Below are 26979 nucleotides of genomic sequence, written 5' to 3'. Positions count from 1 at the left end.
TGAATACAACTCAAAGTCAGAACCAGCAATATTCTCAAAACCCAGAACACCAAATAAAGAAACCAAACCATATAACTTTGAAACAAAACAATATGATAGAACAAACTGTGAATACCCGGTATGCATCAAATTGGGATCACCTGGTTATTAAAAGACATGGTGAGGACAAACAAGTCATATATAAAGCCCCACTACATATTGAAGAGGAAAGAAAAAAAGATTTACCAACTAATGGGACGGTACAACAAATTTTTTAAACGGTATATGACTCCAGAGCTGATCAAGACACACTGAATGGAGGAAACATTCTTCGTCTCTTTAATTCTATCCCGTCAATAGCAAATGTGACAAGTAAAGATATTGAAAGTATCGGATTCCTACCAAACATTGAAAGCAGCCAGACACTAACTTTGGTAACTGTAACTTCTCTCTTCTTTGCGGAACGAATTATAAATGAAAAATAAAATTTTCATAGCTGGGGGATATTAATTAGCAGGTCTATTCTAAAGGTATATCTTTTAAGACAGCAGACTCGATAAAAGTGAAGGAACTTTATTAAGATAAAGAGAGCAACCCCCAGTTACATCCTCTCCCCGCAACTGCCAGCACTCCTCTGTCTAGCATCCAGTTCCCATGGATACACCAGAAGAATCCAAGCTCTATCGCTAAGGCAACCACTGAGCTACCTGATGTTAAGACATAACACATCTCCTTTCTTTACAATACAATAATACAATAGGAATAACAAGTGTACTTTAAGCATTAATAACAATTGTATCTATATACATTTTATACATCCTAATCAACACAAGAACAATCAATAAGTTACATAATCATTAAGCCATCTTGGAGTCTTCCGGGTACGTTTGTCTTTACATGTATCATCGACCCTCTTGTCACCATTGTTGTCACTACTCCCTGATGCACACGATTTCACCTCCAATTTGTTACATAAGGTTACATTCCGAATGTTCCACACCTTACCATCGTTTAACCAGACACTGTTACCACGAATCTTTGTTATTCGCTTCGGTACAGACCACTTTGATAACCCCCTCCTCTGAGACCCAACACTATATGTCCTCACCCAGTCACCAATGGTGAAATGTCTCTCATTCCTTTTTATTTTTGCATTGTGTCTTTGTACATATTTATCCTGATGTTTCATTACCCTACATTCCAAACTCCTAGTGCAGACTGGTCTAGAAAACCCCTTTAACATCCACCCTGGAGTAACCTTGGTACCTGGTTGCCTGCCTTTAAGACGTTTGAACGGTGATTCCTTGGTAACTGAGTGAGGTGTGGTACGGTAATTCCACAACATTTCTTTTACCGCCTCTTTACAATCTCCACCACTTTCCTCAGCTAATTGTATACACTCCTTTAACACTCTGTTGAATCTTTCTACCAGGCCATTTTCTCTTGGATTATAGACAGCCGTAGTGTGATGTATGATGCCCATGTTGTTTAGGTATGAGTTAAATTCACTAGATATTAGTTGTGGGCCATTGTCCGTGAGTAACTTTTCAGGACACCCTTCCCTGCGAAAGATCTGGTCACAGAACTCTATAATATTACACGCTTTAATGTCATTTGTGAATGCTACCTCCGGCCACTTAGAATAATAATCAATTAGTACAATTGCAAACTTGTTAGTGATGCCCTTGGATGAAAATGGGCCACAAATGTCCATTGCTACCCTCTCCCATGGTCTGCTTGGAAATTGTGTTGAGGAAATGGTTGATTCTTCTACCCTATGAGTTTTGTCACTACACATACATTCCATGCAGTCACGAACATATTCCTCAATATTCCTGTCCATGCCAGGCCACCAGAATGTCTCTCTGGCCTTCCTTTTCATTCCCGACATGCCACTATGTCCCTCATGTATCAAATTGAGTAATCTGTTGTAGAGGCTAGTCGGGACTACTAACCTACCATTCCTGCGTAGTACACCTTCCACCACAGATAGCTCTGTCCATACTGTCCAGAATTCACCAAATTTTTTTTTTAAGAGAATATCCGGAACAGATGGGTTTGATAATTCACTCATTAACTCTGTGATGGTATTATCTTTGTTTAAAGCTTCCTTCCATTCATCACAAGATATAGCACCTTTACATGATCCCACTACCTCCGCTACCACACAATCATCATTATGGTCTGTGTCATTGTCATCACCCTCCAATGGTAACCGTGAAAGGCAGTCAGCATTAACATTGCGATTCCCCGGTACATACTGTAATGAAAAATCATATCCCTGTAACCTGTATAGCCATTTGGCTATTCTAGGAGTAGCCTTAGCAGCTCCTTTAGTAGTGAATAACTCTATCAGAGGTTTATGGTCTGACCTAACCTCAAAGCGAGTGCCCCATATGTAATTCCTGAAATATGTTACACCCCACCAACACGCGAGTGCTTCTTTCTCGATTACTGAGTAAGTAGCCTCAGCTCCTTTCAGAGTGCGTGATGCGAATGCTACTATTCGTTCTTGATCCAAGTATTTTTGCATAAGGACAGCACCCAAACCATAAGCACTTGCATCAACTACAATGATACTCCGATGTGACGGATTGAACGGTTTCAAGTGAACAGATTTGACAATCTGTTCTTTAATATACGTGAAATCATTTTGGCATTCTTCTGTCCAATTAAACTTCTCTCCCTTCTTCATTAAGATTCTGAGTCTGTGTACTTTGTCTGCAAAGTGATTGACAAACTTGGAATAGAATTCCGCCAGACCTAAGAAGGAGCGTAACTGTTCTTTGTCTTGAGGTGATGGAGCATTTGTAATTGCATCTAATAATTTTTTTTTTGGTTTGACTCCATCTTTAGACAAGGTATGTCCTAAGTATTCAATTTCTTGGACACCAAATTTGCATTTTTTAATTCCTACAGTTAAGCCTGCCTGTTGCAACTTCTCCAAAGTTTTAGTCAGCGTTTCATCATGCTCTAAACGATTGGCACCCCAGACCAAAATATCATCTTGAAACACCAATACCCTGTGTGTACCTGATAAAATCTTGGACATCACCCTCTGAAAAACCGCCGATGCCGATGCTAGGCCAAAAGGCATTCTTATGAATTGAAATGCTCCCTCCGGTGTGATAAAAGATGTGAGGTGTTTGGAAGATGGATTTAATTTAATCTGATGATAAGCATTAGATAGATCAATCAGAGAAAAATATGCCGCATTGTTCACAGAAGACACCATTTCATTTATGTGAGGTAATGGATAACGATCAATGAGAATGTTTCGATTTAGATCTCTTAAGTCCACACACATTCGTAAATTTCCATCCGGTTTTTGTGCCAAAACTACCGGACTGAGCCATTCCGAAGATTCTATGGGTTCTATTACCTGAGCTTCGCACAATCTTTGTAGCTCTAATTTTAGCTTCTCCCTCAACGTGAATGGTACACTCCTCACCTTGTGAACACATGGTACATTTTGTGCTTTTAGTTTAATACAGTGTTCAAATTTTTGTAAACAACCTAGTTTCCCACTAAACAATTTTAGAAACTTGGTACACCATTTGCTAATTTCTGCTTCTTCTGTAGTAAGAACCTGTTGTGGGTGATTTGGATTTAATGTGATCCCCAATTTTTTTTGTTCACACCATCCCAATAACGCTCTTCCCCTTTCCACTACATATACTTTGCTTGTAGTCGTCCTGCCCTTGTGGGATAACGTGCATTCAAAGTACCCTAACAAAGGAAGTTTAATCCCACAATATCCCACCGGTTCAACATCAGGCGTTTTCAAATCTTGACCACCAACTTTCTCCCACGCATATTTGTCAATGATAGTATATGGAGAACATGAATCTGCCCACACAGTTATCTTAGTTCCATTAATCCCTAAATCACACTTGGGCGGATTATAGTTCTCTGATACCTCATTTATCACATTATCGCATATGACCATTATCTCTACCTCTCCTTCATTTCCAGAACTGTCATTCTCAACATCCTCTTCTATCGCATTTACTGGATGTTTCCATTTTGGATTAACTACAGACCCCGCTTTGCACATGCGTGCCAGATGACCCACTTTCTTACATTTATAACATTTCCCCTTGACTGCATAACATTTCTCGGAATCGGCTGTATGTCTGGTGCTACCGCACCTGTAGCATGCTTTATTGTATTTTTGAGTAATGTATGTCTTATTGCCAATGTTTTCTTTCTTATTACTTTGTTGTATGTTCTTTTTTTCTACTGCACACACTTTTGTTGTGCTTGATTTATCTGAACTTAATTCTTTTACATATTTTGAAGTATTTTCAATCCTTCTTGCTATTTCTATGGTTTTCTTTAACGTTGGGTTATTCAGATCTAAAAGCCTCTCTTGAATTTTAATATTGCTGGTTCTGTTTATGAATTGATCTCTTATGATTTCTTCATGAAGATCTTTAAATTTACATGTAGATGCAAGTGTTCTTAACACTGAAATATATTGTTCTACAGTTTCTCCCGCTTGTTGCGATCTAGAAAAGAACTTATGCCTTTCTACTACTATACTTGTTTTCTTCCCAAAGTTTTCCTCTAAAGCATTCTTTACACAAACATATTCATCAATGACACTTGTATCCTCATACAATATCTCTGTTACATCACCTTCCTCCTTATTCTCATCATCATTGCCTTTTTCATCAATGACTATTTGTTTCACACTAGTGCCGATAGGTAATGTTTTTAAAACCTTCCTCCCTTCAATACCCAGATTATGTTTTAATATTGCTACTTTCCTGGAGGCTAGGAAGTCCTCCCCACCTATGGCCTCTAAGTAAGTTTCGAAGGATTCTATCCAATCCTCCCAAGGTAGAGTAGGTTCTCCTGGGTTTTGTAAGAATTTAGGAGGTGCAATAATAGATGATATATCCATCTTATTCGTTTAAGTATTAAGTGGTTAAATTTGTAGTTTATACCCTGTGTGTATACAGTATTCTGTGATGCGTGTACTGTTTGACTTTAGTTGAAAACCAAGTTATATTTTGATGAACTCTGCAAATTAATTAATTAGATACATTAGATACAGAACAAAACAACAAATTAACAAAATAAATGTAGTCACCGTCGTCTCCTTCAATGAAAGTGTAGATACCGGGGTATAAGTCCTGCTGATGTTCTAAGTATCTTCCTGCTTTCAGAGCACTGTTTATTCTTGCCTCGCGTACTTCGTCTGTACAAACTTGCTTGTTTCTAATGGCACTGTTTATTCTTGCCTCACACACCTCGTTAGTGCAGATCTCTCCCTTCACTCGGTGCATCGGGTGGACTAGTTGCTATGGGAACGCTGTTTTGTGATCTCACAGCGTTGACGACTCATACGTCATGACGCGCTGCCGCTCCCATGATGCACGCATCCGCCGCAGAGAACAATATGGAGAGAACAATCAAGCAGATTCACGCGATGCCGTATCTATGGTAGCAGACGAGATCGTGGCCACGCTTCAAAAGTAAGCTATTTTAAATGTTGCGCCCGCGAGGCTCACTTGACGATCAAATTTGCTAAACAAAACAAAATGTTCCTGGCTTCTTCGATCACCGCTACAAGTGCGCTGCGTTTATACACCACGCAACCACACATTCACAGGAAGATCTGATCATGCCCCAACGCGACTGTTATTTCATAATCTTTCCTTTCAACGTCTTTGAATTCCTCTTCAAGGTGCTGTAAGCCGGCAATATGTTTTAGATCAGTTCACACTAGCCACATTCCTTTGTTGGGGACAATTCTTTTCCTCTCACACAGTATTCAACGTTAGCAACTAGACTTTAACGCATGGCAATCCACTCTCATTCAAGGACGATCTCACCCTTCGGATGTCCTCGAAAATCCTGTAACAGGGATCACGATGCCAAACAGCTGTGTATACTCAGTTCATCAGTACATCTGGGGGTTGTCAGTTCTCGCTTCGTTTCAGGTTTTTTTTTTCCTCCTTGGTCTGCTCACAACGATCCCATCCTCCGTCGCCACTTTTAAGACAGCAGACTCGATAAAAGTGAAGGAACTTTATTAAGATAAAGAGAGCAACCCCCAGTTACATCCTCTCCCCGCAACTGCCAGCACTCCTCTGTCTAGCATCCAGTTCCCATGGATACACCAGAAGAATCCAAGCTCTATCGCTAAGGCAACCACTGAGCTACCTGATGTTAAGACATAACAATATCCAACCCCTCTCATCAAAGAAGAGAGTCCGATACAGAAAAAAAAAAAGAACAATGAGACATTTTTTTCTATACTAAAAAATTCCCTTGGAAGTTCGGAGCGAGATGTTGAAATGGCACTAACCAAAAGCAAGGTAGAATAGGACAACAGGAATAAATGAAAAATGGTTATCTACGGCTCTACATGATAATAAAAATCCATGACAGAACACAGCAAAATGCACAATAAAAGAAGCAAATAATGCCAGTGAAATATTAAGGATGTGTTTATGGAACATAAATGGGGTATGTAACAAGGTAAATAACGCCCACTTAAACTCTATGTCTAATCCCTATGAGATCATTTTATTGCAGGAAACATGGGCAACCAACCCGATTATGTTACAGGGATATAAAGGTTATTTTGAGCCCGCAATCAAGCAAAATAAATATGGTTGCCCTAGTGGGGGTTTAGCAACATTCATATCCATCGACCGGAGAGTGGAACATGAGCAACTGGATACGAATAATTGTAACTTCCTAACGGTAAAGTTACGATATAAACTAAGTAATGGAGCAAAATTAAAAACCCTAATACTGATCAACGTATATATACATCCGACACCGAGTTCAAGGACTAATATGTGTGCTACCCTTACCAGTTTTTTGTTGGAACAAACAATGGATGACCCGTTTGCAGATTTTATACTCACAGGGGATTTTAATTTAAATGTGTTAGTACCTTTTATAAGAGACGATATTACACAGTCACAAGATTACCAATGGGAAATTCCACAGCAGACTCTAGATACAGAAATAAGGTCTAGACAAAGTAAAGTAGGAACCAATTTTGTGAAGGATATAGAAGCAATGGGTCTACGAATAATAAATGGGAGATTCCCGCTAGACTCACCACCTGCATGGCCTTACCACTCACATAATTCGAAGTCACGTATTGACTACACGATTGTATCACTGAACATCTTTAACAATAGTACCTCGTATTGTTTGGGAAAGGTGCCTGAAAGTGATCATAGTCAGCAAATAATCACCACAAATGTACCTAGTAAAAACATCAATCGTATCTGACAACGCAAGGCCAGACGGGAACCATCAACTATAGGAGACTTATCTGGACACCACATAATAAAGATGACACCAAAGAACTGGCACAAAAACTGGTTAAAGATTGTTTTGAAGATAACATTTGGAAGTCCCCAATTGAACAATGGGTACATTTTACACGTAAATCAGTCAAACCGTATGATTCTGCACCTAAAGTTGAGAAAAAACAAGTGATACAAATGGAGAAAAGGAACAATTATATCAATTTATCCTATACAACAAGGAAACTACGAAGAACTCGTAACAATCTAAGGAGACAGATTACCAAGTTTCCATATAATAAGGAATTACCCATCAGATTAAAATACATAAATCAAAATTTGAGGAAGCTAATTTGGAACGAAAGAAACCAAGTTAAGCACGACCTGTGGAAAAACTGTTTTGATGCTACCAACCAAACAAATTCAAGGAAATTTTGTAAAATGATAAATGGTCTAGTAAGACCTAATAAATCTGTGATAGCATCTGTATTAACTGAAAAAGAATGGGTTAATTTTCTGGTAAAAACCATTTAAACTCCGATATGAAAGTAATGAATCAGGATGGCAATTGGAGAAGGATGATTACCCTAAGCCGCGAAATTGACTGTGAAATTGATATAACAAAATCTCAAGTGTCTAAACTAATAACGAAGCAAAAAGATGGGGCAACAGGTCCCAATGGTATTCCATTTGCCCTTTATAGGGAAGAACTGGATCTATGGTCTGAACATCTTACGGAAGTTTTTAAAGAAGTAGCACGGACATAGACAATACCCGAATTCTAGAGAGGCTCATTAATATCCTCTATTTATAAGAAAGGAAACTGGGCCCATCCTGAAAATTACCGACTAATAACTCTTCAAGATACCGATGCCAAGTTGTTTGCGAGATTTTACTTTCAAATCTATCTGAATGGGAAAGGATAAACAGATACTCCCGCTGAATCAAACGGGATTTATTAAAGGACTTGGAACGACTACAAATATATTAGCCATATCTGTATTATTGGATAAAATGATCTTAATGAAACAACCCCTGTATTTGTGCTTTGTCGATTTTAGATCGGCTTTCGATTGCGTGCACAGACAACTTCTGTGGAGAAAACTGCAGGAGAAAGATATTCCAGTGCCACTGTTAAAATTAGTTTAACTTTTGTACACTAACACCTGGGTTAGAGTCCGGATGGGGGATGGTCTAACATTAACGAAGGAAATACTAACAACAGCAGGACTAAAGCAAGGGTGTGTATTGGCCCCCTTACTTTTTTATCTATTTTTAGCAGATCTTACGGACGCTCTGAATGAAACAAATGCACAACCGCCTAAATTAGGCAACAAACAAATATCTAATTAACTAAGATGATGTCATCCTCCTAAGCCAAACCAAAGTGGGGTTACAACAGCTAATAGATCGAATATCATTGTATTCAAAAGAAATTGGGACGGTGATAAATGAAACAAAGACTAAAGTTATGGTGATTACAAAAAATTCAAGAATAAAACATAAATCCAAATGGTTTCTGGAGAAAGTCCAATTAGAACAAGTAGAATCAAACAGATACTTGGGAGTACTATTCAATGATAACTGAAATTTTCTTCTGCAAAAATTGGACATTCAAAGGAAAGCAAATGCCTTGACAGCAGCATTTAGGATCCTGAAGAAATCATTAGGTGATCTGACTTACCGCCCCTTCTTAGAGGTTATATCAGCAAAACTACTGCCTACCTTAACATATGGTAGTGAGGCTCAATTATAGGAAGAAGGAGCAACACAATTTAAATACAATAATATCAATATAATAATCAATTTCTCTGAACAAAAAAAGTCATTAGGCAGATGATTCTTGATTTAGATCCTTTCTTCTTTATTATGATTCAAACCAAGTTCTTTTCATAAAAGAGCATTCAATTTTTCAAATTTTGGATTTGGAGCTTTGTTGCGTAAATTAAATCATCCTTTGTTGCAAGAATTAAATCAGCCAACGCTTTTCGTCCTAAAAGGACATCATCAGGTCTTAGTGTTTTAATGTGAATCTTCTTGTTATATTGTTCAAATGCACCGCATAAAATGAAAGAAATTGAATTCTGCGAGTGCTTGTACTCTTAACGGATTTTCATCTATTTTATGTCCATTAATTCTGCACGTCTATTATTCAAACAGTAGTCTTGTGATTAATCAAGACTTCTGTTTGAATAATAGACAGTGTGACCCGTCGACGACCTGAACTACATAGCAGCTCGAGTAGTAAACTGTTTAGTTTATAAAAGAAGCTCTTAAAAAGCACAATGGAAAGGACTGCAAAGAAATACAGCAGCCAAGGAAGAACTCACATTTTAGAAATTGCTACTCGTCCTAATGGGGATAAGGGAAGCGAGCATCAGAAGGGTAAGGATCAGCAATTGGAACTTATTGCTTTATCAAGATTTCCCTACTTAAGGTCTCTTTTGGTATGATAAACATGTATACCGTAGCAGTTGAAAGTGTCATAACACCACTGCAAAAGAGTCCCTGGTGGTTCTACCCGACTATCAATCGGTTTGTGTGCTAGGGGGAACAAACATGATTTTTGCCAGTTCACACACAGACCAAAAATCGCACCAAAGCCACCCAGGATCCGCATGAGGCCTGGGATTGAAGATCCCACATCTCACAGGAAGACCAGAGCATCGTCGGCACATAACGAGATTATATGATACATGTCTTGCTCACGAATGACCCATTCGGACAGCTGCTGTCGAAGTTGGCAGGCCAGGGGCGCCATGGCTAATGCAAAGACAGAAGGGGACAGCAGGCAGCCCTGTCTGGTACCTCTACAGATATCAAACCCATCAGAAATCAACTGCCCGATCTTCACTTGCGCCATAGGGCCAGAATAGGGTGTGTGCACCCAGCCCAAGAATCCCAGTCCAAATCCCATCTTGGTGAGGGTCGAGAAGAGGAAATCCCAACTCAGGGTACAGAATGCCATTTCTATGTCCAGTGACACCGCAACCTGAGCAAAGGCGTCGGTTGGTGTGTTATGCAGGAATCGCAGAAGACGGCAGATATTCAAAAACGTGCTGCAACCTGGGATGAAGCCGGAATGATCAGTATGAACCAGCAACTAAGGGGAGGATGCAGTTCACCAATATCCTGCTCAGGATTTTACAGTCCAGGTTAAACAAGGATGCCGCGATAGTCTACGATAAGCTATTCAATTCTATAACACTTTTCTCCACAATATGCTACCCCACTCTAGTGAACTCCACTTAACTAAACTACACTCTACTGCTCTTTATCCCACTATATGCCACCGTACCATACTCCAATCTACACTGCTTGGCTGTCCAACACTCTACTCCACTGTATGCAACTCCACCCTTCTACAGTAGTGGCGGAGAGTCTTGTGCAGTGTTGTGTCGTACAGTGGAGTGTCATAATTTGTGTGAACAGTGCATGGTCAGGTATAGTTAGTGTCATCTGTGATGTTATAAATTATGTCATAGAACATGTCATGAGTGCTGTAATATGTGAGTTCGTAAGTAGTGCATGGAGGGGAAGCAAGGTGAATTTTTCTGTTTTTTTTAGCTCAAAACATTAATGTTGTCACTGACATATTCTTCTAACTATAACGTCACTTTAACCTTTGTTTTTTTCAGTGAATTTCTATGGCCGTGCGCAAAGCAGATTTGGCCACAGGGATTGGCCTGTTGCAATATCCTGTGGCCAAACCCCCTGTCGGCTGCCAAACACATGCCGCGCACAGCCTTTGGCGTCCATGGCATAGGGTTGGCCTTCAGGGCCCGAAACACCATCCCTCAGGGCCAAACCATATATATTAAGGGGAAAGTTGCATGCAGTCTTAATTGGCCCTGGGGCCCCCTCCTCAAGCCTTAAAATGCTGTTTATATTTCGGCCCTAGGAATGGGATCCCTGATGCCTAATTAGGCTCAAGGAGAGGGGGCTGTGTGGCCTCCTCCCTTACTTTAAAAAAGCCAGGCCCGAGGAGAAGTCCCCAGAGCCTTCACAGGCTCGGGAGGGGGCCAGATCAGCCCCTCCTCTTTTTTGCAAAGTCAGCCAGGGATGGGGTTGCCAGGGCCCTAAATGGGCTTAGGGGGATCCTACTGATGACCAGCTTCCCATATATTATAAAATGTCTTGCCTTCTTTTTTTCCTGCGATCCTGTGAGACTCCCATAAGATCATGGCACTAATTACAATTTCTTTTACATATCAGCCCGCGGGGGTTACCTTTGGGTCCCCCCAACAGGGCCTGGAGGGGGAGCAGGGTATCCCAACCTTGCCCCCTTATATTATTTATTTTTTTAACTACTGTATGGGGACAAAGTCCCCAAATCCTATAATGGCCGTCAGCAACATTTATCTCCTGTTGGGGCAGCTAATCAGAGAGCTTGCTGTTGGCAATTTACACCAAATCAGAACCAAGATATAGCTTCCTGCCGAATTTGGTGTAACTCTGTCAGCAGTATTTGTGGTACTGCCGCCAAAAAAGTTTCAAGAATCAGTGATGTCACTTTACTACTCCTAAACTGAGAAAAATCCTAACTTTAAGACTTTCGGTATTCACAGAAGGCATTTAGGAGTCCTAAAGTTAGGACTACTAACTTTACTACTCCTAAACTGAGAAAAATCCTAGCTTTAAGACTTTCGGTATTCACAGAAGGCATTAAGGAGTCCTAAAGTTAGGACTACTAACTTCTGTGAATACCGAAATGAGTAAGTGCCTTCTGTGAATACCAAAATGAGTAAGTGCCTTCTGTGAATACCGAAATGGTAGTACGTTTAGGATTTTGTCTTAAGTTAGTTCTGTGAATCGGTCCCTATAAATGCAGAATTTCTATGGTTTCGTGTGTGCAAACTCTGAACCTAAATATAACGTCTTGGTAACCTTTGTTTTTTACAGTGAATATAGCTATATATAATATAGATATATAACTGGACCACGGGAACCAGAATGCTCAGCATAGACACGCCCAGGGGGGCGGTATTAAGAACTCAAACCACCTGTGATGTAAAGAGCAAAGCTGTTCCTTCCCCACAGCCAAGCGGTGATCAAGGGAAATCTATCCGAAATGCTTATGGCGAAAATGGCAGAGGACTACGCTGGGAGGGCTTTACCAAAGGCGTGGTCTCTTCATTCTGCGAGCAGTTTCATTTGGATGGATAATTATATATATATATAATCTATATATTTATATCTATATATAGATATAGATATAGATATATATATATCCATCCAAATGAAACTGCTCGCAGAATGAAGACACCATATTATATATATATATATATCTATATATAGATATATATATAGATATATATATATATACATGTGTGATCAAGCCCACCTGTTGGGCGAAACGCGTCATGCCGCCATGCCGAAGCGTCTATCTGCTTGAAAAATCAAAAAAGAAAACCACGCACCTACTTTGGAGTCCGTGTCCCAATTTTTGCCTTCCGATCTGGAGGAAATGACAGTGGGAACTCTGGTGTTTGTTCATATATATATATATTTATATATCTAAAACTTTTCAACTCCTGCAACTTCCAGCCTCCATGCGGCGAAGAAGAAGATGCAGACCCCGCAGTATTTCAGGCAACATGTTTTATTGCTTTAAAATCTCCAACCCACACACGACACGTTTCGGGCTTCAAGAGCCCTTGTTCACATGCCATATATATATTAATTCCAAAAAATGCTGGGCACTCCGGGCTGGATGAAAATCAATGCTTTAGTGTAAATACAGTGCGCGTCACCCTTGCTGGCTCCCTGGCCTTTCTCAATGTCAGCGTCACATTTTCAAACCATTTATTAAATACTCTCGTGATGCGTGATTGTGCAAGCCATAACCAACATGAACATAGGACTTCTCACTGCATTTCAACCTAATAACTCAAAAAAGGCTGGGGCCATTTTGAGGTGGACAAAATATACAGCATTATCACATTATTATCACATTTAGGATTTATTGTAAATAAACAAACAGATGGAAAATTCCTTTGTGGATACTATTTGTTTGTTCCTTAAAAAATGCAATCAATTGGCACACCAACCCCACTTAATTAAGCCCCTGGAGGCATCGAAGCATTTGAAAAATCACGGTAAACCTTCGCCTAGGTCTGGGGCCTGTTCCCTAAATATAACGGAATTGTGTATGTAGAGGGCGTCATTAATTCTGCATGTTAATGTGCCATATCTCTCATTCTATGTTAATGCCTATAAACTTTTCCCCCGTCTGTCTTATTCTGATAAGGATAAACTAAGAAGAACTGGAAATCACTCAGGACAATCAGGAAAAAAGAAATTCAACCTAAGTAGGGAGGAACACTTCAAGAGGATCAATACAACTTTTTGGCTTCCCCCTTACTCAGGCAGTACCAGATGGTTTGGTCGGTGGCTGCACAGCTGACACTGCTGGATTTCCAAAAAGCATCATGAATCAAGATTACATTTGGAATGTGGTATCAATGCAGTCCTGAGATCTCTTGAGATAATCAGTAATCGAGTGGCATTGTCAGTGGTTTTCAGTTCAATGCAATGATTTAAAATGGTACACCCAGAAGTTTTTTCTGCCACAAAATATTTTCAATAAACCAATAAAAAAACATTAACATGCCTTTTTTGTTTTGTTTTTTACACATTTACAACTCAGAGTGCTTTAAAAAATAATGGTAAGCTCTGCTGGAGGGACCCAGGAAACTTACTGCAATTTTAAAAAAATGTTGTTAGGGTCCCCCCCGCCTGAGCCATCCAGTGGCCCCATGGACCCCATCCCCCAGGACACTACTGTTCCTTGCCTGCAGGAGCCGTAAGGGAGGACTCTAACTACCTGCCCATGCTCTTGTGGGCAGGGAATACAGGTTTGCTCCTGCCCGGCAGGATCAGAGGAAGCTGGTCCTACTGGGCACGAGCAAACAAATGCAGCCACCTTCTACCGCATTACTATATGAGTGCAGGCAGAGGATTCGGCAGGGGCTATAGGTCCCTGTACCTCCCCCTGTGGCCCTATGACCTGCATGTGCAATGGGTGTCCTGGGTGGGAGCGGGGCTCTAATGGCATTTTTTAATGTGGCCACGGAAGAGGGGAGCCCGGTCTATGGCTTTGGAAGGGGGTCACACACCTCCCTCCCCATAAACTGCTATCGGCTCCAGGGGATGGCTCCAGGGGATGTCTGAAGGCTTGAAGAGTGGACTGCACACTCACTCTTCAAACACTATATTTACTGCCCCGGGGATGGGGTGTCTGGGGTCTGAAAATGGTTAGAGGAGGGGGGCAAAGCAAATAGCATTGCACCAACCTACGGGTCCTGGCTCAGCCCAGGAGCATAAAACACAAAATGTAGTTTCCGCATTTTTATTTTATTTGTCGGTTGGGACTGTATGACTAATTAAAAAATAAAAGACATTTGGGGCGATGGGGGAGTCCCTTTGGGGCACCTTAACATGGACTAGGGTGGCAGGTTATTCCTCCCCTGCCACCTTATGTCTTTCATTAAAAAAAAATAAGTCCTTGAGTCCTGTAATTGGCGCTGCAACATTGTTTTTAATTTTGCAGACAGCAAATTAGAATGCTCGCTTTGAAAAAGCACCCTCAACAAACCAGAAGGCTTCCATTTTTTTATTTCAGCCCAACGGCCTGATAGATATACATTTTGAACCTTAATTTCTCAAAAATGACTAAACACAATTACACTCAACCACAAAAATGCACACTTTCTAAGTAAAGATCAAGGTGCCGATTACGATCCGGTAAAAAAATTCCCCGTACTACTCGTATCCGGTCTTTTAACCGTACGAATCGTACAAGTGCCGTACAAACTGCCAATTACGATTCGCATGGTAAAAAGTCCATACGAATCGCATTGGGAATTATTCCCCACACGTCCTCGGGTCGGAAAATGTGTCCGATTTACCCTACAAATGTGAAAAGTGAAGTCCGACCGCGGAATCACGATCCATCCCGTGCGTCCGATGTTACAACCGTATGGAAAAAACACCGTCCGGACCGAACACCCACAGCAACCATGGAGACGTGCCCGCAAACGCGCTGACCCCCCCCCCAGCCCCCGTATGTACGCGCCGACCCCCCCCAGCCCCCGTACATTCGAGTCGTACCTTCCCGTGTATGTACACCCGTGTACGTTCGAGTCGTACCCCCGTGTATGTACACCCGTGTACGTGTCGTACCCCCCGTGTATGTACACCCGTGTACGTTCGAGTCGTACCCCCACCCGTGTATGTACGGTGCGTACCCCCAGCGCATACACGGGTGGGGGTACGACTCGAACGTACACGGGTGTACATACACGGGGGGTATGACACGTACACGGGTGTACATACACGGGGGGTACGACACGTACACGGGTGTACATACACGGGGGGTACGACTCGAACGTACACGGGTGTACATACACGGGGGGTACGACACGTACATGGGTGTACATACACGGGGGGGTTCGACACGTACACGGGTGTACATACACGGGGGGTACGACTCGAACGTACGGGGGCTGGGGGGGGTCGGCGCGTACATACGGGGGCTGGGGGGGGTACGGCGCGTACCGGGCCACCTACTCTGGTCGTTTCGCGCCGTACTTCGCTTTTCCGGCACTTTTTGGGTGCCGTGAAAATATTGCCGTCCGGACTGCTGTCAGTTCGAAACGTAGTTCCTGGGTCGTGAAACGCTGCCTGAAAGCGTCCCGACGTCACGTCGCAGCATTCCCGGATCACATTCGTATGTATATTTTCGTCGGTCGGTGTTTTTTACGATTCGTACGGAAATGGTGTTTCCGTGCGAATCGTAATTCCATGTTTGTAAGGTTTTACGACCGGGTACGAGTCAGACGGAGAAAACGCTCCGACCGACGGTTCGTACCCGTTTTTTACCGGATCGTAATCGGCACCTACGTTTTTTGACAAATCTGGTGTAATTTCATGCAGCTGTTTGGGCAGTAGAGCTGTTAAAAAATCCCTATGGAAATTGCATGCGTAAAATATATTTTGAGACCCCCTTTTTGTGGGCCTGTTTGATGCAACACTCTGAAGATTTCAAGGAAAGAGCTGAGGTGGATGACATTTTTGTTTGCAAAGTTTTGTGAAGATTTGTCAAACGCACCAAAGTTGCAAGCTAACAAAAAAACGCTCTTCCTATCATAACTGGATTGCCGCTCGGAGGCAGGTCTTTGCCCACGGACTCTGGAAGCTGCACGGCGGAGCCTTTTGGCGGTGATTGCGGGTTGCTGAGTGTTTTGGGAGCATCTGTAAACGGAGCCGGGACTGCGAGTACCAGCGGCCCCTCTGCTGACGGACATTGGCCGCAGCTGTTGACTCTTCCCGGCCCCTCCCTCCATCTCCACAGCCCTACATAGCGCCTCACGGCCCCCGCTTCGCGGGAGCCGCTCGGAGGCAGGTCTTTGCCCACGGACTCTGGAAGCTGCACGGCGGAGCCTTTTGGCGGTGATTGCGGGTTGCTGAGTGTTTTGGGAGCATCTGTAAACGGAGCCGGGACTGCGAGTACCAGCGGCCCCTCTGCTGACGGACATTGGCCGCAGCTGTTGACTCTTCCCGGCCCCTCCCTCCATCTCCACAGCCCTACATAGCGCCTCACGGCCCCCGCTTCGCGGGTGCCGCTCGGAGGCAGGTCTTTGCCCACGGACTCTGGAAGCTGCACGGCGGAGCCTTTTGGCGGTGATTGCGGGTTGCTGAGTGTTTTGGGAGCATCTGTAAACGGAGCCGGGACTGCGAGTACCAGCGGCCCCTCTGCTGACGGACATTGGCCGCAGCTGTTGACTCTTCCCGGCCCCTCCCCCCTTTTCCATTATAACTAATACCACAGTCACGCGTACGCGGGACGCGTCCGGGGCGTGTCCCGGGCGAAGCCCGGGCCAAGGGCGGGCCCGTTTAAGCCCGTTCAAGCACGGTCAAGACCGGACCGGGCCACCCCTCTGTCATCCCAAATACCCCCTACCGTACTGAGTATTGAGGAGGATTGTAAGTACTGTTATTTTTGCTGCTTGATTAACGTAGTATGGCTGCATCACTAACCAGAAGCAGGACTGCATTAACAGGAACTTTGGACAACTTCATTACAAGAGCAAATTCCGTAATTGACATGGGGATAATATTAATGGAAAGAAGAGTCTCACAAGATCTAGCTTTTGCGAAAAGATCCTCTATGGGTCATATCGCTAATGCTCGCACTCCGGATGCTCTTAGGAGAGAAATGTTGGACAATGGCCCCTCAAGTAGTGATAATATACCTTGTAGCATAGATCCACCGCAGTCTCTTTCACCTGAGCAAGCTCTAGATTCCACTCTAGCTTTAATAATGCCAAGCTCACCCGAGAGATTAAGTCTCCCCCAGCTGCGAGGAAGACGTGAGGGAGCTATGCCAAAAAGGAAAATGAACATGGCCCCTAGGGTGGGGGGCAAAAAAGCTAAACTTGCCAAAGGTCATACGGGTAGCCAGATGACAAGTAATTCAACTACAACAGCTCCACCTATTGTTGCTCTAGTTCATGCCCCACCTACACCCACTGAAATCCGGCTAGGAACCTCTATTAGCAGTGATACTCCAGTAGAGACACATGACACCCCAGTAGAGACACATGCCATCGTAAGTGCTCTTTTGAGTGCTATTATCAAGCCCTTGGAATTGAGATTGTCTCGTATCGAGCAACAGCTTTTGCGGATGGAACAGGTGGCGCTGGATATACAGAGCAATCTAAAGGTAGACACATCTAATCTATGTCCTGCTCCAGCTGAAATTGGGCATTCCCAGCCTGAGCTAGCTATAATTAATACCACCACGCCTGTCCCACCAACAATACCAATATCAATAATACCAACTACTACGCCAATTACATACTTGCGGAGGGGGGATGCCAACGTAGATAAAGGGAAGGGTGGTCAGATGGAGAGCAAGGGTTATCCCCCCAAGGAACGTATTATAGACTTGCCACCTGAATGCAGCCCTTATGTGGCAATTTTGGCGGGAGTCCCTGAGCTTCCAAATTCAACCATAGAACCATACCCTTCTCTTAAAAACAAAGTAATAGATTGGCTCAATAAAAATCGACCACTTCCCCCCCATATTACTAGTGAAATCCTTATGGCACGTAGAGTATCGTGGGTGGGTCATGGTCCTAAAACTAGTAGGGGAGATTGTATCCTAGTAAATTTTAAAGATCCCCGAACTGCTGAACATATCTGCAATTGGAGGCATTATGACCAGGGAGCATTGATCCAAACTTACCCTCTGTCTCACTTTTACCCACCGACCCGCTGGAACACTATGGAGAATGGGTGGTCATTAGTACAACACAGAGGAGGAGATAGGTCATTAAGGGCTCCATATGATCATCTGCCAGCACCTCCCAAAATATCGATTCAAAACAGATACAGCTGTTTGGACCAAGTGGATTGACTTGGTCGGGTAATGGGTGATGCCCAAATTCAGAACAATAGTAAAAGTAGGGCTGTTGGTGAGGCTGAGTGCTCGTCAAGAATAGATGGGATATTAATCACTGCTATAGAGAACCATACCCCCACCGCCGAACTCCCCCTTGAACCCCAAGAGGTTATATCTGATGCCAGGCGCCTAGAAGCCCAAGAGGTCATAGAGCAGCACCTGTGTGAAACCATCGTTACAAACAGGAGTGTCTGCAACTCCAGGGCAACCACGAATATTGAATCCTTGGTGATTGCGTCCTGGAATGTTGCGGGGCTACATAGTAAAATAGCGAGTGATGACTGGGGCACTTTCATTGATGGAATGGACATATGTCTATTCCAGGAGACGTGGGCGAGATCAGAGGAAAGGAGAATGGGATTTGCGGGTTTTCACATACCTGCTCGATGGGGGGGCAAGGGACGAGCATCTGGGGGTCTTACCACATGGGTGGCAACTCATCTGGGTTGCACAGCTGAGTCTGTTGTCACCCACTCGGATGACATACTGTGTGTAATCCTGAAATGGCCTAATAGCTTTAAGCTGGCTGCTGTGAATGTCTACTCGAGACCTGTTAGTCTAGCTAGTGAGTCTACTACGGTTGACGAACTATCAAATTTTCTGTATTCCATTCCAACGGATGTGTTCCTATTAGTAGCAGGAGACTTGAATTGTCACTATGAACCCTTACCGGGGATGGATTACGGTGCACTTGCAACTGAGGATGACTACTGGTCCATTCCGCAAATCCAATCTCCACACACTAGGTCATGGTCCCCCTTAGCAGTCCAAATAACGGCCCTTACACTAAGTCACTCAATTAGGGCCTGTAACGGACGCACCTACTCAGATACACCTTCTAGGTGCACATACAATAAAAAGGGCCACGAATCACGTTTAGACTACATCATGGTTCGGACACAGTTGTGGTCAAAGGTTATCGACCTTGAGGTCATTGTAAGGGATGACAGTGATCACAATCTGCTGAGGCTGGAGTTGGTTTCTCCGGTCACACAACCGAAGGAATTAGGACACAGAGATGTTCGAGCAGATAGGCTAGTCCTAACGAATGATCGGCGCAGGGTCAAATGGGATAAGGTGGAGGCGTCTTCTGAGGACCTGGCAAGATTGTATAATTCAATCTTGCCGTGTTTTATTGAACTAGATGTTCTAACATCGCAACAACCTCCTCCTGATTTTAATATCAAATTGCAGGCCCTGCATACGAATCTTGTTAGTACCTTATTTGATGTGTTCAATCCATTGGTAACTAAGAGAAAGAATAGGATTCCTCTCTCCTCCTGGTTTAATGATGCTTGTCGCCTGGCAAAAAAAGAGTTGATTCGGGCTGTAAAATATGGCAATGACAAGATCCTTATTTCCGCCAAGAGAACACACTATAAAGCTATGTTGAAGCTGGCCAAACAGGACTGGGACTATGCAAAGTGGACCGATCTGTCCTGTGCCTTAGAACAGAATGATGCCCGTAAATTTTGGGCTATAATTAACACAGGAAGCGGCGATCCCAAACCTGCAACCGAACCTAATATAGAGGCTAACATTTGGGAAGATCACTTTAGAGCTCTGTACGCTGTTGATATGGATTCACATCCGGTCTTACCAACATCGAATGATCCCTACGATTATATAGAGTTTTCGGTCGAGGAAGTTGTTAATGCCATCTCTAAAATTCCATCCAGTAAGGCCCCAGGGCTAGACAAACTGCCGGGAGACCTCTTTAAACATCAAATGGAGATTTGGGGACCATATCTATGTATTTTATTTAATGCAATCTTGAAAGGAATGAATGTGCCCTGCACCTGGTTGGGTGCAGAAATCGTTCCCATCTTCAAGAATGGTTCCCCTCTGTTACCGGCAAATTATAGGCCCATTAGCCTCATAGATGTCCCGCAAAAAATTTTTGCGCGGCTCATCCTTGAACGACTGCAGGACTGGATGGAGGAGCACGCTATACTGAGCCAATACCAAGCGGGGTTTAGGAGGAACACCTCTACCATGGATCAAATCTTTCGCTTGTTATTACTATTCTGGAAAACAGCAAAGATTGAGGGTGGCAGCCTCTACATGGTATTCGTGGACCTCCGCTCCGCTTTTGATCTAGTGCCCCGAGGAAAACTTTGGGCTGTGTTGGTCAGTTTGGGGGTGCCACTACCAATCCTGGCAATACTGATTAAGTTGCATGAGGGTAATTTTGCCCAGGTGCGTCATGGGAAAAATGGGGCTTTAACTTCCAAGTTCCCCATTGGCAGAGGGGTGAGGCAGGGGTGCGTTTTAGCACCTACCCTGTTCTGCCTATACGTTAATGGTGTGATTTCCCATCTTAATAGTGCCCCTAATAATGATGCCCCAATTTTGGCAGGTAGCAGGGTGCCAGCGATTATGTTCGCGGATGACACTCTGCTACTTTCTAAATCACCAATGGGAATCCAGCGTGTGCTCGACAGTTTCGAGGACTTTTGTAGAGGTCGTGGCCTGGAAATCAATGTGAATAAAACAAAGTATATGGTTTTTAACCCCTCACCTTCCACACGGCCGAACCCAAAATTAGATTCATCAAATTTGGAAAGGGTAAAAACCTTTGATTATCTAGGAGTAACTCTAAGTGAAAATCTTTCATGGGCTCCACAAATAGCCAAAGCGCAGCTGAAACTAGCCCATTATGCAGGGGGTATTCTTAGGTTTTCTAATACGTCTACTTATAAACCTATCAAACCCCCGCTTGAAGTATATAAGAGCCAGGCCAGGGCAGCATTCTTATATGGAGCGGAACTTTGGGGGCATTTAACAGGGTTGGAACTTCCTAAAATTGAAAATAAGTTCATCAGACAGCTATTATCACTCCCACAAAGTACCCCGCTGCATCCTTTAAGGATGGATCTGGACCTGAGGCCGATTGATGATGAACTAGCCCTGAAGCCCCTTAGGTACTGGCACAGGTTGTGGACTACGCCGGAACTATTGCATTATAGACTAGAGCTGAAGGAAATTTTGGCTAGCAATGGTGTACTAAAAATCCCTTGGTTTATGTTTATAAAATCCCAGTTTATCAAACTTGGGTTAGATGACATGTGGTATGAACCGGAAACAAGCTGCAAGGTGATTTCGCGGAAGATGCTTACTAAGATCTACGTGGCTGAGCAACTAAACAGAGTACAGACTGCCCCTAAGAATGGAGTTTTAACTAAATCCTTTTTAAGTGTCAAGGATTTTTATCAATTTGAGAATTTTATGGATATTATCTATCCCATTGCATCAAGAAAATTATATCTTCAATGGAGATATGGCACTTTACCCCTGAGAGCTTTCACCAGTAGTTGGGCACTTACCTCTACCGAGGCCTGCCCTGGCTGTAGCTGTGATAAAGAGGATGAGCTCCATGTATTATTTTTTTGCCCTGCATACTCAAAAGCTAGGAAGCATTGGATAGTGCCTATCTGCAAAAACATGGGTTTTCGGCAATGTAGCCAGGCTTTTAGAATCCTTAAAACAGACACATCTGAATGTATAGTTTTTGCAGTTTCCAAATTTCTATTAGCAATGTGGAATAGAAGAAGGGGACTGATCATCACTTAATGTACTGCTATGACTTATTTTATTCTGTGTCAGGTCTGTCTGTGTATATATTTATTCTTTGTACTTTTTAAGGCAAATCGCCGAAATAAAGATATCTTGATGATGATAACTGGATTCTAACTATAACTTCTCAGTGGCAACAACCACTGTGTAATATGTATATGTATTTTTTTACTGAAAAAAACAAAGGTTGAAGTGACATTATAGGTAGGTATGGTAAGAACATCTCAGCTTACGTTAAAATAAAAATGAAAGTTTAAAAAACAGTAAAATCTAGAAGTTATAGTTTAATGAGTTAACTATATCCTGCACCTTCGTCCTGCGCTGCTCATGACCTCACATATTACATCACTTATAACACGTTAAATGGTATAATTGATGATATTCCTGATTACGTTATTGATAGGCTATCCTGTTTTAGGGTTACACCTATATTAACTGATAAAGCCCCACCAAAAGGAAAATAGCCCTCACCAGTGAAAACATGTAAACACTGAAAGAACACCTTCACAACCAAAAACTAAATGCCATTCAAAGAAAAGAAAAGGTGAGTGAAAGAGTCATTTTTATTTCTTCCTACAGGGACAAATACAATGTCACTTTGTTATACAAGGCAACAGCAAGAAAGACTGTGCTAACATTATTCTAATTGTGTTTTGTTGTTTAGGGATGTCACTAAAGTATTGTTTCTTCTTCCTTTGGCTTTTTTCAGTTTTGTGGTCTTTGGTCTAAAGATGCCTTATTTTGAATAATGTTTAAAGTCTTATTTAATTGTTTTATAAACTGTAGTGAATCAGAAAATATTAAAATCATATTTGATATTTTGGCTCTGTTTGATTCTTTCACTGAAGGTAAAATGGCTGGTTTCATAAGAATGTTTCCCAATATGTATCATCACATTTACCACAGACAGAGAATGGATGATACCCTCTGGTACATCTGCCCCCATTTCTAGTGAGTCAGTCTTGATAGTAGGTGAATTGCCAAACTCCCAAGGCTTTAAACATCCAATGCAAGGTGTTGTGACAGGTATATGTGAAAAGAGTGCTGTCACCAAGCATCTGGGATAATGGTGAAAACATGACACCAGACGTTTGGAAAACATGTAAAAGTGTCACTTGGAATGTTGCTGCAAAATGTTCTTAGCAAACTCAACAAAGATTGGAGTGATATTGTTTGTATTCGCAGTTATTAAGCTATGTATATGAAAAAGTTGTGAGATTACCTGTCAAAATCGTTAGCCGTGCTCAGGAATACTGTGGCACCAGCGGGCAATAATTATTATTTTAATTTTAACCTCTGGGGGTCAAGATGTCTCTAACCAGGCCCCTTATGCCATTTTTAAAACTTTTGAAGGACAAGGATTACCTGAATCCTGTAGTAGTGGCCCCAACATTTTGTTTTAGAGTAGCAGCAAGCCAATCACATAACTCAGTCCCATGGCACTGGTTCTGAGGTACGACAGGGCTCCTGCAGGACCATCTGTCTGGATATATCACACTTTTGCACCCCTTCATGTATGATATTTGAAATGTCATCAATTATGTCAATAATGATATCATATACCATGTCATGAGTGATGAAATATGTGCGGTCATACACAGTGCATAGCGGGTAGCAAGTCATAGTTAATTTACTGAACAATAACTGGTGAATTTCAGTGTTTTTGTTTTTGTTTTGAACATTCATTTTTAAATCATTTCCACACCTATCTATAATGTTAGTGTATCCTTTGCTTTTTCAGTGTATTTCTATGTTTTATTTAACGCAAGCTAAGATCTTATTACCATACCTAGCTATAATGTCACTTTAAACTTTAGTTTTTTATTTGTGAATTTCTTTTTAATGTAAGGGAAGATCATATTACCATACCTAACTAAAATGTTTCTTTAACCTCTGTTTTTTTCAGTTATTTTCATGTTTTTTAAAATCATATTCACATGAGAGGGGGTTGGCCTTGGCCCACGGGTGGTCAACCCACTACAAATGGCTCACCATGATCAGCTTGCTGCCCCTACCCTGTTTCACCTGCCCTCCATTCTCTGTCAACTTGCCTCTGTTCCCTGCCTCCTGCAGTTTATGGTATACATTCCACCTCTGTCATCCTCCGGTCTACCCTCCATTTTCAATCTGCTTGCCCCTGCTCTCTGTGTTCCATTGTTCTGTAACTGCCCCCTTTCCTCCTTGGACTCTTATGCTGCCAGTGCCCCTTGCAGGCACTGCACCCTATATCTATTCCTGCTCCAATCTTAATTCATTAAATTAAAAAAGACCAAAACGACAAAAATCCAATAAGTAAAACTTGAGATATTGAATTTTTAAGTTTGAAGGGAACTATAGAGGTTGGAAGCAAAAAACGCTATTTGGGATAACTGGCCGAGCCGGACCGGGACAAAGTGAAAAGTGCAGGCTGGCCGCGATAGAGTGTGGGTCCTCTACAGGGACACAGTTAGGCCCACTGAATCAAAGTAACTCAATCCTGGTTGTGGAACGCTTGTGTGGATCGCAAAACACACGTGGATCCGCATCAAAGATGCACCGCGCAGACAATGCATCGGTTTCAAAATGTGATGAGGCTGTGGTGTGAGGTTCTGATGCATCAGCAGAAGAGAGTCCTATAGATGAGGCTTGCGATTGCGGCGGGGCTTTCGCCTGTGTTGAGCATGCGAGGCACAGTGGAGACGATGGTTCGTTTCCGATGATCAGTGTTATATCCTGAGTTTTACTTAATTGTAATTAGCCTAGGTCTTCCTAGCTGCTCAGCCAGAGTGAGAGATGGTAACGGAATGTTGGTGTGACTGTGATGAATGGAATGCCTGGGTGCCTGTGTGGGTGAGTGATGACAGTTGGAGATGGGCTGAGCAGCTAGGCAGGCTGCTCCTGGTGGGGCCGTGATATGAGCTGGTACATGGCTAAACCTAGACTGATGCTACCTGGAACTGGAACTAATAAAGAAGGCTTTGAAACCTACATCATGGCTACCAGTGTATACTTCATGTAAGAGTACAACATATTAATTTTGGCGACGAGCGGACTTGAACCCAAGCGTACTCCATGGACTTGACAGATCTACAAAGAAACTGTGAGAAACCAGCGCAACTACAAAGAAAAAAAAAGAAAGAAAAATACATGAAAGAGTATGGAGTAAAAGGCAAGCCGGCCCCACCAGTGTCCAGTCATCGGACGGCCCCAACCTGTGTCCTTCCTGATCTTACTCCATGGACTTGACCAAAGGTATGGTCTGTATGTTAGGGTGTGAAATGACTGCTTGTCACCCTACCACTTCCTTTTAAATCTGCCGTATGGATGTATCCGGTGGCTGTTCAAGATGTGAGTTGTGGTCCAACTCAGTGAAGTAAAGGAATAGCGGCTGTTCAAAATGTGAGTTGTGGTCCAACTCAGTGAAGTAAATTCACAGGTGCCACACAGAAGCGGTGTGGTTCTGCTAAGATTGGTACTTTAATGGCACTTAGAAAGTACAAGCAGCGTCAGTGAACAAGGTGGAAATAATGTGCCTGGAAGTTATTATACAAAGCAACACATCTGCATATGCTGTCTTCTAAACAATCTTCACTATCTGGTGTCAAGTGCACACGGTATGGATGACTGGAAGCTTGCTAAGTCTAGTGCTTGGTCTCATGATGTGCACTACTAAGCACATTTCAACAAAGTGGTTTTTGATTTTATCCTCTACATTTCCATAAATTGTTTTGGAGTTTGCAACATATAATGTTCGTGGACAGCGTGGGACATGGCTCACGGAAGGTAATCCGAAATAGGCAATGGATTTGAAGGGAACGTGACTTCTGACTTTATCTGGAAACATAGGAAATGCGACGTTTGTCTGTGAAGCGAGTCATGCGTGTAATGGGAACTTGTGGCAACACGTTGTCGGTGAGCTTTAATTGCCGGCGGCAGTAGGCACCAGAAGGGGGCATCTGTTAAGCGCTGTGTGAAAAGCGCTCTGTGAAAGTTGGTGAGTTTTTATTTTCTTTATTTTACTAGCATCAACAATCTGCCCTCAACTTTTGAAAAACAACCATTTACTCCAATTTCAAATTTCAAATATGCGCGTGGCACTCACATTACACTTGGAGTTGCGCGTGTTCCCTCTTCGAACTTCTGTGAGGTGGATTCCAGTGCAGAGCTCTGTCGTTAGACGCTTTGGGAGCTTCAGCGTGCCGCGAGCCACCCGGCGGACGTAATAAAACGTGCCACCATCTTGTGTTTGGAGGCGATCTACTGTGTTTGCCTTCGTCATTGCTATGCATGCTATGTGCTGCCAACCACGCTGTTGTTCGTTTATCTTCAAATAAAGTTTTTGTATATCGACATGATCTCTGGTGACAACGCAAGAGATACTTGATGTATGCATCGATGTCTGATGCAGGACTGTCAAATTCGGGTCGACTCACGGAACTGTGTATTTGCCGGTAAGCTTCCAAAGCAGCAGACACATTTCAGTGGCATATAACTTTGACGGTGTGGAAATGTAATATCATAAGGAGCCCAGCAGTTATGGTGTAACACTGGCCGGTTTGACAAAGGAGTAATGATGTCTTCTGCATCTTTAGTTTTAGTGCGGTCAGTCTTAGCTTTTGAGAGTCAAAATAGCATATGTGAATATCTCAAAGCTGTGGAATAAGAACATTATTAATGTGTGTCTTGTTTAGCACTCGG

General features: G+C 42.7%; 1 protein-coding gene across 1 annotated transcript in view; it reads right to left on the bottom strand.

Moving 5' to 3' along the window:
• Nucleotides 1–26979, bottom strand: part of LOC146860841 (uncharacterized) — a 915295-nt gene that overhangs the window by 78913 nt on the left and 809403 nt on the right. Inside the window, exon 40 of the mRNA XM_085646176.1 lies at nt 1939–4888. Within this exon, the coding sequence (XP_085502302.1) occupies nt 1939–4888 (2950 nt within the window). The remainder of the gene's footprint in view (nt 1–1938; nt 4889–26979) is intronic.

The sequence above is a fragment of the Triturus cristatus genome, chromosome 3_1 (genome assembly GCF_964204655.1).
Source record: "Triturus cristatus chromosome 3_1, aTriCri1.1, whole genome shotgun sequence".
Lineage (NCBI taxonomy): Eukaryota > Metazoa > Chordata > Amphibia > Caudata > Salamandridae > Triturus > Triturus cristatus.
This window is presented reverse-complemented; position numbering and strand designations above follow the sequence as displayed.